This window comes from Arachis hypogaea, chromosome 4, assembly GCF_003086295.3.
Source record: "Arachis hypogaea cultivar Tifrunner chromosome 4, arahy.Tifrunner.gnm2.J5K5, whole genome shotgun sequence".
In the NCBI taxonomy this organism is placed as follows: domain Eukaryota; kingdom Viridiplantae; phylum Streptophyta; class Magnoliopsida; order Fabales; family Fabaceae; genus Arachis; species Arachis hypogaea.
In genome coordinates, this window is record NC_092039.1 from 47,733,753 (window position 1) to 47,747,057 (window position 13,305).

General features: G+C 35.4%; 1 protein-coding gene across 6 annotated transcripts in view; it reads left to right on the top strand.

The window, feature by feature from the left end:
* The first annotated feature begins 653 nt into the window (after positions 1-653).
* The window catches only part of LOC112796739 (transcription factor HY5-like), a 32,146-nt gene continuing 19,494 nt past the window's right edge, over positions 654-13,305 (top strand). For 2 of the 6 annotated variants that reach the window (XM_025839327.3, XM_072235525.1), the window contains exons 1-3: positions 654-1,120; positions 2,040-2,232; positions 9,054-9,210. In XM_025839327.3, coding sequence (XP_025695112.1) covers positions 928-1,120; positions 2,040-2,232; positions 9,054-9,210 — 543 coding nt within the window. In that variant the 5' untranslated portion in view covers positions 654-927. Of the gene's footprint in view, positions 1,121-2,039; positions 2,233-2,380; positions 2,550-2,623; positions 6,747-9,053; positions 9,211-13,305 lie in introns of those variants that run through there. The other 4 variants (XR_011881082.1, XM_025839324.3, XM_025839326.3 and 1 more) reach the window with 4 other exon arrangements.

Genomic DNA, 13,305 nt, shown 5'->3' on the forward strand with positions numbered 1-13,305 from the left:
AACTGTTTTCTTTGACTATTTTAAAGAACGCTTTTATAACCGTTACCATGATTAGTTTTTAAGCAATGATTTTTTATTATTTTCTAAATAATTGTACAAAAAACCGCATAAAAACAGTTGCTAAAATGCTACACTTTAAAACCGTTCTATTAGATAGTCTTAGACAACAGTTTTTACAGTGTTATTACTGAAATTCAATTTTTCATCACGTTATACCAACAAAATAAAACCGTTCTCTTTAACTATTTTAAAGAATGATTTTATAACCATTACAACAATTGTTTATCAAATAATAATTTTTTAATATTATTTAAATAATTATTACAAATTAAAAGATACATATAAAAATAATTATAAATAATTATATAAATTTAAACAATTTTTTTTATAAATACTAAATTTATAAAATAGTAAAAAATTATTGTTATAAATATATAACAAATATTATTTTTCAAAAATATAAAATAAAAATAAATTTATAATAAATATTATATATTTTTTTATAAATATATAATGTAATAATCCGTATTTTTGAAAAAAATAATCTAACTTTTCTTAATGCTAAGTTATTTTCAGTTAAAGAATTGTATTTTTTTTTTCAAAAAAAAAATGTTATAGATTAAAAGCAAAGTTTGCTATATATGGAGAGTGATCAATAGTGTTTGACTGTTTGATATATCATGTATGTATGTAGACGCGAAAAAGAGCGAGTAGCAAAGTGTTGGCTACGTGCGCATCAACGTGTTCATTTGTGAACCAAACTCTTAGGCCCCATCGATTCCTTCATTCGCAATGGTTTTGGTTTTTGGATATATGATGAGATTCCGACATTAGAAAACACGCTTACATACACTTTTCAGTTTTCCCCTTCTTTTTCTTTTCTTCGGTTCATTCGTTGCTAATGCTCTTTCAGAAACACTAATAGACATGTCTCTTCCAAGAGCCACAACAGTAGGCAATAATAGTCCAAATAACAGCACTCTTCAACAGCAACTGATGAACAATGAAGGAGGAATAGCAGCAGCACCAACTTCTTCTTCTTCTTGGAATAGGGTTACCAACAACAATAACATCAGAAACTCTGTTAATCCTATACCTCCACAAAAGAGAAGCAAACTTGGTAAGTTAGGTTATATATCAATCATATTAGGTATATATCAAAATTAAATACTAAAATTAACTACTAGTATAAAATATATATTTAAATATAAAATATACATTAAAAAATAAAATTATACATAAATTTATATATAAATACATGATAGTTAATTTATTAGTGGTTAATTTCTGGTATATATATACTATTTTTTATTATATATAGTTATATTATACATGTATGTGTTTTGTTTATTATTATTATTATTATTATTATTATTATTATTATTATTATTATTAAAATTTGACTAATTTGGGTGAAAACATTGTGAATTTACATGTGTGCTATGTTGTTTTATTTGAAAATTTTCGTTTTGGTCACAGTTTTTCTGTTGAAACATTATGAGAGATTACTCCAATCAAAGATGTGACGAAGTAATCATAATGTAAACGCATCCGCCCTGAACTACCTAACAATGTATTACTTCCTAGCTTAGTTTCAATTATTTTTAAACCAACCTGTACATGAGTAAATATAAATATATATATATATATATATATATATATATATATATATATATATATATATATATATATATATATGTATATATAACAAAGAAAGGGTATTGTACTGCATTCGGTCAGAAACACACATTCATTGGAGTTGAACCCAGCCATAACTACTTATTGATAAACTCTTTTTTACACATCTCTATTAAGTTTAATTAGGATCTTGTATTCGAGTCGAATTAGTCTTCTTATTGGCCTTGGTTAAAAATAAAAGACATGTTAATTGAAATTAAGTATACCTTCTAACAATAATAATATAACACAATAGGGAAAAGAATATAACTTTTTGCTATGGCATGTTGATAAAGTATAATCACATAATTCTCTAGAATTCATATCTGAATACATTAGCTTCTTCATTGCTTATCCGCCAGAAGATAGCGACGAAGATCTGTTCACAGTTCCTGATGTGGAAACCATGCTGAGTGTGCATTCTTCAGCGACAAATACAAATAGTGGTAACGTTGATCAAAGCAACGCAATAGACTCTCAGCTTCAAGCTGCCGTTGCTGGGAAACGCCGCCGTGGAAGAAACCCTGTAGACAAGGAATATAGACGCCTCAAGAGGTACACATCCCAAATCATACAATGTTATTACCTCATTTGAATATTTATTAAAAAGATATAAAATACGGATAATTATTAGTTGCCTTCACGCGTTCGTATGTGGGACACATTTTGGATATAACACTTATAGATATTTGTTTCGGTCTAGTCCAACCAGAGACTCAGGTCCAGCTATGGACCACCGACCCATCAGGTTACTCAACCCGGATCGAGAGGTGACCTGCGCGTCGCCTCACACCTTGCTGAGAAGACTTGGACAGCTAACAGAAGCTTCCAAGCATATGGATCCAAGTGAAAGGACCCACCGGGTTTCAGAGGTATGTCACCATTCTACTTTAATTGGCTGCCTTTTCGTATGAACGCTAACTTTAGCATCGAAGTGTCCTTGTAGGTGGCCTCACCCGCTAACCAACGGAAGATTCAGACGAAAGTTTGTCTTTCTCGAAGTTTGCACCCTAAGCTAGATCCCCCATCACACCCAGTTGCTCCAACCTCAACTCCACCCGAACCGCCATTCACCCGAGTAACTGAACATTGGCGCTGTCTGTGGAGAGCTGGCGTCAACATGGAGCTTTTCCCTCGTAGAGAGGAGATACGTGAAGAAGGGGGAGCCTGCTTGAGAAGCAGGGTAAGCTCCGCAACATCTTCTCAAGTATTTTCGAGACCGCTGTCCCGTCAGGATGACGCCCTCTCGATCTCCCGAGAGATGCCAGTTTGGTGGCATAGGTGATGACAACTCGAAGATTATGCAAGAACTTCGGTATTGAGCGCAAAACTTGGAGAGGGATCTGGCCGCGAGTGACCGTTACTATCCCGAACACAGCAAAGGCTCCCGCCCAAACCTGTCTTGTACCCGGTCACCGACTAAGGGACCAGAGGACCATAGGAGCCCAGGAGGGTCAACGAGCACAGACGAACCGATGGCTGGTCTCACACCTACACCTATGGCAGATCGGAAGGCCATGGGGAGACAAGAAGAGATAAAGAGAAGAAGCAGCGGGATCCCATTATTATAGGCGCAACCTCTTTTCATCCCTTTATTCTCAAGGTCCGGCTACCAAAAAATTTTGACAAGGCTACGGACATGAGATATGATAGAACAAAAGACTCCCAGGAATATTTGACAGCCTTTGAGGCCATAATAAACCTGGAGGGTGGTGATGCTATCAGGTGCCATGCTTTTCCATAAACCTTTCCCACAAGTCTATTACGGCCTTCGCGGATATCTCTCAGAGGTTCTTAGCGCAATTCACCACATGGATATCCAAGGCCATGCACCCAATCAACTAGTTATGTGTGACGCAGTGTGCTGTCGAGCCGACGAGGAAGTTCCTCGATCGTTTCAAGATGAATTCCTAGAGAATTATGGCTCGACGGACTTGGTGGCGAGTCTATGCTTAACAAATGGCCTGTTGAATGAGGACCTCAGGAAACATCTCACTATCAAGCCAGTTTGGACTGCGCAAGAAATCCAAAATGTGAGGGAGTATATCAACGATGAAGAAGTTAGTCAAGTTGTGGCTGCCAATAAGCGGCAGCCACCCAACCTGCCAGCTCGTCAAGCCGGTTACATGAAAAATCCAAAGCAGGTGCCAAAGGAGAGAACGTTCGGGAAGCCACTTAAACTGTTTCCCCGAGTAAGCAAGTTTACTAACTATACTCCTCTCATAGAACCTATTGTGGAAATCTATTAGCAAATTGCGGACAAAGACATACTGTCCAAATCTCGGCAGCTCAAGGATAGAACGGGTGGAAACAAAAGTTTGTATTGTAACTACCACAAGATTTTTGGACACAAGACCTAAGAATATTTCAATTTGAAGGATGCTTTGGAGCAGGCCATTCAAAAAGGTAAATTGACTGAGTTCTCACAATTTATAGAACCAAGAAGAAGAGAACGTGAACAGTCTGAGGAGGACCGCAGCCGAGCTGTGAAGCCAAGGCAGCGGGCTCCCGATAATGCGGAAAATGCTCCAACTGTGGTCATCAATATTGTAGTCGGAAGGGATGCACCACCCAAGTCAAAATCATCATAAAAAAGGGATGGAAAGGTTCTGGCAGTGACATCGGGAAGCCCTAACACTCAATCCGGAGTGCTCCCCAAAATTTCTTTCAGCTTGAAAGATCACTGGTGCAACAACCTCTCCTAGGACCGGCCAATGGTGATTACGACGAGAATCGGGATGGGACTCGTCAAGCAAATTTTGGTGGACACCGGAGCGGACTCGAATATCATTCTTAGGAATGTGTTCGATGCCCTAAGGCTCAAAGAAGGAGATCTCCGATGGACTGGTCACGCTTCCGATCTGTGTTGGATTCGGGGAGAATAAGAAACCAGCGATGGCAGAGTTCGTGGTCCTAAGGGACTCCACAGCATACAATGTGATCTTAGAGAGGAGGACTATCAACGAGCTGTCAGCTGTTATTTGCACGAAACTTCTCACAATGAAGTTCGTAACAAACAGAGGAGTTGTAGCATCTATTAGAAGATACTTAAAAACGGCAGTCACGTGTGACAATGCCAGTCTCTAATTAAGGAAGAAGTTAAAGGAAGCAGTTGGGGTGTTCCTAGAGGAGTTGGATGCAAGGGTTGACGACAAACTGAGGCTAGAGTCTCAGGGCGACCTGGAGAAGTTCTGGGTGGAAGACGCGGTGCATAAGTTTACCTTTGTAAACTGGAACCTCCCCCAAGAGTTAAAAAAACCTCGCATCGAGGCTATCTGAACAAATAGTGATTTATTCACCTGGATCCCGGCTGACATGCCAGGGGTGGACCTCGATTTCATGTCACGTCGTCTGGCTATGAAATTAGACCCCAAACCAGTAACACAACGATGAAGCAAGATGTCACTAGAAAGGGCTAACGAAGTGGTTAGGCAAACGGCCAACTTGTTAGAAGCCTATTTCATAAGAGAGTTAAAGTACTTAACATGGCTCTCGAACGCAGTCCTTGTCAAGAAAGCCAATGGGAAAGGAGAATGTGCGTCGATTATTCGGATCTTAACAAGGCATGCCCAAAAGATTCGTTTCCGCTTACTAACATCGATGCCCTAGTAGATGCGGTTGCAGGGTACCGGTTTCTGAACTTCATTGACGCGTATTCATGGTACAATAAGATCTTGATACACCTCCCTAACGAGGAAAAAATGGCATTCATAACACCAACAGGGACCTACTGCTACAAGGTCATTCAGTTTGGACTAAAGAATGCGGGAGTCACATATTAAAGGTTAATGAGCAAAGTCTCAAGGAGCTCATCGGCAAGTCAGTGGTGGTCTACGTCAATGATATATTGGTAAAGACAGCCGAACCAAGCAACCTGGTTGCTGACTTAGAAGTTGTCTTCGGGTTGCTTCGGAAGCACAATATGAGGCTGAACCCTCTAAAATGCGTGTTTGCAATGGAGGCAGGAAAGTTTTTGGACTTTATGATCACGCAAAGAGAGGTTGAAGCCAACCCAGACAAATGCGAAGCAATCATTCGGATGACAACCCAGGGTGTGTCAAAGACGTACAAAGCCATCATTCAGATGACAACCTAGGGTTTGTCTCGTTTCCTCAGGGTCTCAGCAGCAAAGGCCCTCCCTTTTTTCAATTTAATGAAAAAGGGAATAGCCTTTAAATGGACCCCGGCTTGCGAGGAAGCCTTCAACCACTTCAGAGGATCCTATTGGAACCACCAATACTCGAGAAGCCGAAAGAAGGAGAGACTCTATTCCTTTATTTAACCGTGACGGAGGAGGCCATGGTGGCCATTTTGATTCGGAAAGAAGACGAACTCTAACAACCAGTATACTTCATTAGCAAGGTGCTCCAAGGGGCGGAGCTGATGTACACTAAGTTGGAAAAAATAGCCTATGCTCTATTAATCTCCTCCCGGAGGTTAAGACAATATTTTCAAGGGCACCCGATCACACTGAGGACTGACCAAGCCATTTGACAGATCTTGAAAAAATTTGACCTAGCGGGTCTTGTGATGACTTGGGCGATAGAGTTATCTCAGTATGACATCCAATACAAGCCTTGACATGCAATCAATGTTCAAGTAATGAAAGATTTCTTGGTAGAGGTGATTGGGGATTCCTCTAGAAATCCGGGCATATGGTGGAAGCTCCATATTGATGGAGCCTCCAACCAAGCATTCGGGGGGAGCCGGGATCATTTTGGAAAGCTCGGAAGGTATGACCTATGAGCAGTCAATCAAATTCGAGTTTTCAGTCTCAAACAACCAGCCTAACCAGGGACTCGTCTCTCTCTCTCTCTCTCTCTCTCTCTCTCTCTCTCTCTCTCTCTCTCTCTCTCTCTCTCTCTCTCTCTCTCTCTCTCTCTCTCTCTCTCTCTCTCTCTCTCTCTCTCTCTCTCTCTCTAGTCCAGATTTCCCCTCACACCCCGTTCGTTGCTCCAACCTCGACTCCACCCGAACCGCCATTCACCTGAGCAACTGAACAATATTTATTTGATACACAAGTTTTTTTGTATCTAATTGTGTTTTAATTAAAAATATTTTTTTTCAAACACAGTTAAATACACCTAAATACCGTCACGTATTAGCGTGTCTAGTCTTATTCTTAACATGTATTCTTCAAATAAATTTAGAAATAATATACATTATTTATTAACAAATATTTTTAATAATTTATAAGGTTAAAGAATATTAAAAATAGTTAAAATTAATTTCTATTTTAATATTAGTAAATTATTAAAATAATATTATAATTTATTTAAAAATTATTATATATATATATATATATTTATTGTGCTTTCATATCTTATAAAAATTTAAAATTTGTGTGTTTTTATGTTTCTATGTTCATGTGATCAGTGTCCATGAATATAGTCAGAAGTAAGGGTGTTAGTGGTATGGGTTTTTGAAAGGAAAATCAATTTGATCAATGTGTTTAATTTATTGCAATTTAGATTAGATGGATTTGGTTTATTTTCAAAACCAATCCAATCCTATTCATAGTATTCTGGTTTGGATTGGACTAATTTATTCGATTTTTTTTAATATTAACATTTTAAGGTTTTTATTAAAAAATAAAAATAATTTTAGGTCGGTAAAATAAATAAATAAATAAATTTAATATTATATTTATAAAATACTCAATAAATAATAATAATACATGAATAAAATAAAAATATATAATAAATTAAATCTATTATATATAAAATAAAATAATATTATATCATCTTTTGTTGTTTAGATATGATTAATTTAATTTTGAGAAGTGAATTTAAAATTTGATTTAATCTATGCGGTTTGTTAGTAATGAAATACAATTTGATTCAAATGAGTATAATTTTAATCAAATTTTAGTTTGAATTCGATTAGATGTACGATTTTGTTTGAATTAATTTGAATTTGAACACTCTTTTAAAAAAAAATCCTTTATTATAATGGATTTTTTTAAGGTGAGTTTGCAAAAAAAAATATTATTTTTAGAAACTATTTTATTTAGTTATTTGTAAAAAAAAAAATCGAAAGTTGCTTTTTTTTAATATTTATTAATTTATAACATTTAATGCAAGTCTATGGAATACGATATTTTCATTAAGAAAAAAAAAAAGAAACTGATTTGTTTGTATCTAAAATAATATTTTGGTACATAAATTGACTTGCTCAAGGCCAATCCTTATATTAAAATCATTAATTACTTGATAATTCTTTTGTGCATATTTACATGGACTATGAATAAAAATTTTTGTACCTCTAGCGTAAATTTGCACAAATCATGTGAAATAACTTAGGAATTTTTATTTAATATTACAATAAACTTTCCAAGTTAAGTTACGAGTAAATATTTTAAATTACAAGTACGACCATGTTGTTTGACATGATTTTTAGTATTTTTTAGTTTACAATTATGTTAGATATATACTAAAATTAATTTTTAAAATTATAGAATATATATTAAAATATAAAATATATATTAAAAATAAATTAAAATATATAAATATATTTATATATAAATATATGATAATTGATTTTGATGTACCCTTAATAGTCTCGTCGACCTGAGTTACATGGCCTCAAACGGCCTCCCTGGTGTGAAGGGGCAAACTCACACACACACACCATGGTATAGAAAAGTCATTCGAGCAAATTATTGTAAATTAAAGTTAATCATTTAATTGATAATACTACTTAAAACGGTTCTAAATATCGGGCCAAAGCTTTAATATTCTTGCGCACGACTCCTGTACAAATTTGAACCAAACATTGATCCAAACATTCTATATAAACTTGCATGAGAGATATTATGCTGATAGAATTATCAAATGAGCTGTAGAATTTTCTGTTTTATGTTAGATTTGTTATATTTGGCCGAAGTCCGAAGAGGTAGTTAGAAAAAGTGGGCCCATATAACGCTGTTTTGTGGTGGAATATGAATCTGGAATCGAAATGTAGAGAGCATACATGACAAAATGACAACAACAAAATATGAGGTTCAAATTAAGGGTAAATTTATTTGCACATTTTCATGCAAATATATAAATATATAATTTTCTTATTAGTTAGTTAGATCATTCTTTAGTGTAGCAATGCATATAAACAAATTAATCAACGTAACATTATTTAATGTACCAACTTCAATAATTCTCAGTTAAAATTGTTATTATTAGATGTACGTGAAATATTGTGTCAAATATATGTCCGAATAATGCAACCATCTTCCATCATATATATCCCACTAATCCACTATCATAGTTGAGGACACTATTGAAGGCACTTTGTATAGATTGCATATAAACCCATGTGCAATTATCGAAAATATTTATGGCTCCAATATTTATTTAATGACTTTTTGGCATTATAAACAGATTATTGAGGAACAGGGTTTCTGCCCAACAAGCACGCGAAAGAAAAAAGGTTTATGTGAATGACTTGGAATCAAGAGCTAAAGACTTGGAAGATAAGAATTCCAACTTGGAAGAGCGCATCTCCACCTTAATCAATGAGAACACCATGCTCCGCAAGGTAACTGATTAATACCTATCAGCCTATCACTTTTTCCTTCCGTCAATATCATTCTTTTATGATTAATTAAGGAGTTGGTCTAAAAATCAGTTTTGGTCTTACTTTAATAATTTATTTCCACCTGTAAAAATTAGTTCGCAATTCACTAAACGTACGTAGCTTCTTAAGTCTAAAATAACTGTCGATTTTTATAACAAAATGAGATCAAAAAGAATTTTTGCGAAAAGCCAAAAACTGAAATTTCAAATTTTTATAATGTATTTATTGAAAAAATTAAATATAATTATATTTCTAGTATATAAATGACGTTAATAAAATGTCTTTATTAGCACTTCTTAACGCGATGAATTTAGAAAAGTACTAAAAAATTTATTTGTTTCAAAATGAGACTGGTTGGAGAAATTCAACAATATAAGATGTTTGCATTGTCTCTTGATAGCTGGAACTGTTTATTATTAGTGTAGTATTATACACTTTTTTCTTTTTCAACTCATTTACCTTTCACCGCCAACCAACCACCCCCTTTTGTAATCATACACATCAAACTCACACCCAAACCAAAAAATTTGAAAACTTTTAGTAATCCTTTTAAAAGAGCTATAATTTTTTTTCATAAAAAAAAACATACAAGAGGCTTACAATGAAGTGCCATCTAAATAGGAACCACCATCAAGAAGTGAAAAACAAAGAAGAAATAAAGAAAAATAAAAAAATGAAAAAAAGAGAAATCGTTTGACATTGCAGATGCAACACTGACTTTCTTTTCTTCTTTTCTAATTTTTGTGAATTTTATGTTTCTGTTCCTTAAATACAACAAGAAGGTTTTCTTTCTTTCTATTTTTCTTTGGTTTGTTTGTTTCATCTTCTGAATTCTTTGATTTCCTGAAAAAATAAATTGGCATGGTACATGGGTATCTGAATTATGTGAATTTCGTTTAGATTAATTTCTATTTTTTTAACTCTTCTTTCACTATTTGCAAGTTCTGTTTTTTTTTTTTTTTGTTTAATTTTATTAATCCTTTTGGTATATTGCAAGATGCTAAAACTTGCCTCGTCTCAGAATCTCGTAATGTGCGAGAAGTCTGTGTTAGGTCGTTAAGTGTGAGAAGCTATGTTAACCAAGGTTTTGAAAACCGAATCGGTCATCGAACAACTCTAGTTACTGATTCACTAGTTCATAGATTTAATCGGTTTGATCGTAGTTGAACCGAAAAAACCGTTTTATAATAAAATAATAAATAAAATATAAATAAACACATGAAAATATAAGTATAGTCTAATGTAAGCTTTAAAATATCATTCAAAGAAAATGCTTTTCTAAATCTCTTTCAATAAACCTTTATCTACTCAAAAGAATCTTAAGTTGTTATATGAGTGCTGAGATAGCTGAACCTAGGAAATTGGCTGCACCTTAGATGGCAGTTTTGCAGGTTTTTTCACTTCAGAAATCAGGGACAGCTGCAAATCAGGTTCAAATATTAGCTAAATATATATCAAAGAAAGTATGGATCATATTAACATTGGAGAAATGGAATACAGTTTGTAAGTACCTTGCTAAGTAAATCTGTAGGTGGTTCATAATTAAGTCTCTTGTCATTCGGTTCCTATAAAGACAAAAGAAAGAAAGAGGGGATAGGAATTCAAATAAGAAACATACACAGAATGATTCATTCACATCTCAAATACAAGCATAAGATTAGTACATTACCAGTGGATATACTTTGATATTTCGGAAGACACCTCTTTCACCTTTGTTCGATCGTTGCTAATAAAAGCACCATACCCAGTTATAATCAATCACTTTACTTTACTTTACTAACAAACAAAACATGAAAAATTGAACCTATTCAAAAATCAGTTTTACAAACCGCATCCTCAGGCTCTCCTCAAGGTTTGTTAGTCATTCCATGTTTCTCCTGCCTTGAGCCATTGCTAGAGTTTGTCCTAGAAGAGTAATATAACCAGATAACAGATTATAATTGCTCACTTAAATGCAAAGATAATGAACAAGTCCAGAATATGAAATTGACAAAGAAGAGGAATCAGATTTCAATTTTGAATTTCAACCACAACAACAATAAGAAGAATCAAACAGAAATTTCTGATCAAACACGAATTCAAAATTCAAATCCAGAAATTCAATAAAAAATAACTCTAAATCCAGAAAATCAAGTACGCTTAGAGACAATTACAAAGAAAGTAGAATTATAAATCAAGTACGCATATGAATCAAGTACGCTTAAACAAAGTTCACAGTTCAGTTCACACTTCACAGAGCTTCACAGCCTTCACACTTCACAGTTCAGTATCACTATATCAGATTATCAGTATATCAGACTTCAATGACTTCAGTTCACAGAGCTTCATAGATTCAAACAATTATTAAATCATACTCATTAGGGAGACAGAAACATGCAACAGTTATTCAATCAAACAATCATTGTAACGAGGGACAGAGACAAGGAGCAGAGTGACCAAGACGCCTTCAGTTCACAGTTCAAAAAATTACCTGGAAGCTCGAAGATGCCTTCAACAGAGCATGCAAGAGGGAGACAGACTGACAGAGACTTCAACTATTATTATTACAAAGAACAAAAATTATACCTAGGGTTAGAAGCTGGAAGCCTGAAAAAATATAGAGCTGGCGGTGGTTCTGATTTCCGAGCCCACTGCGCGACGAAAAGTGGTGGCGCGAAGCCGCGAGCAGAGGTGACTGACATTAGCTTCACAGACTGTGCGGCGGCGGCGGTAGCTGACAGAAGTTGTGCCAGAAGCTCCAACTGCTGCACTGCTACACTGCTGCTTCGTGTTCTACACTTCTGCTTCTGCGTGCTGGAGAGGAGAGGTCGAGAGGGGTGCTTGCAAATGTTAGGGATTAGGGTTCATAAGTCACAACCAAGCTTCAACGCACCGTTTTTGAATTTTTATTTTTGTCCCATTTCAAAAACTGGCCGGTTCACGGTTCGGTTCGACCGACCGGTTTTCGACCGGTTCAACGGTCTAATGTCGGTTTTTGAATTTGGCGATTTTTGCTTCTAACCGAATCGCATTTGGCATCGGTTCACAGTTCAACCGGTTCGAATCGGTTTTCAGAACCTTGATGTTAACCCATATCAAGGTTAAACACCTCCAATAACCCCCACGACCATGAATCACACCCCTTTTGAACCTATTTTAAAATTAAATTCCGTGAGGAAAAAAATTTAGAGATAGCATTTGACTACCAAACAATTAGAGATTTTTTCTAATCTAAGTTCATTTTAGTCGCACATTTTTACATCATCACTCTTGTCATCCTTCTACCCACAAACTAACTAATCATGTCTTCTCCCTTACACAAGTCGCCCAGCATCAACCACCGTTCTCCTTGCCCAAACCAGTGGATCTATAGAAGAAGCTAAATAGCTACCAGATTTCTACTCCAAATAAACTGCGATATTGATTTGTAATGTTCGATAGATCTATCAAGGAGCCTTTTCGAACATCATAAACTATACTTTCAGAGATCAGTAGCAAACATCCAATCTTTTTCATTTTCGAGCATCCAAAATCATTCAATCCCATAAGTGCTCTCAGTATCAACAAATGAAAAAAAACTATAAAAACAAAAAAAAGAACTAATAAGAGAGAACATGAAAGAAAAAGGGAAGCAATTGACATAAGACAAAACAAAAATTGGCAAAGAAACTTGTGCTTGTGCTTTAACTCATCCTTAAGTTGGACATTTGGTGAGCTTCCTGTTATGGTGGCTTGTGCTTGAACTCATCCAGGAATCTCCACCAATGTTTGTGATTCCAGTGTCCTCCGGGATCCCAAACTAAGCATGTAAAGCCCTTAAGAAGCTTCAAACAGATTCTTAGGTTTTCGGGGTGACAAATGCCAGAACAGATTCCAGGATCCCAAACTTTACTTTTACACCCGTTTTTGTCTCGATCTGCATTTTTCCAGCCGGGTGAAAGGTGATCTGAATTCTCACTGCAGCGACCAAACAGCTTCCTAGACCCATTCAGTTGAGCTTTATACCAACCTTTGCGTTTAAACTTAAAGCTTCCAACCATGATGAACCTTGCAGGACAATTCTTACCACTGACCATC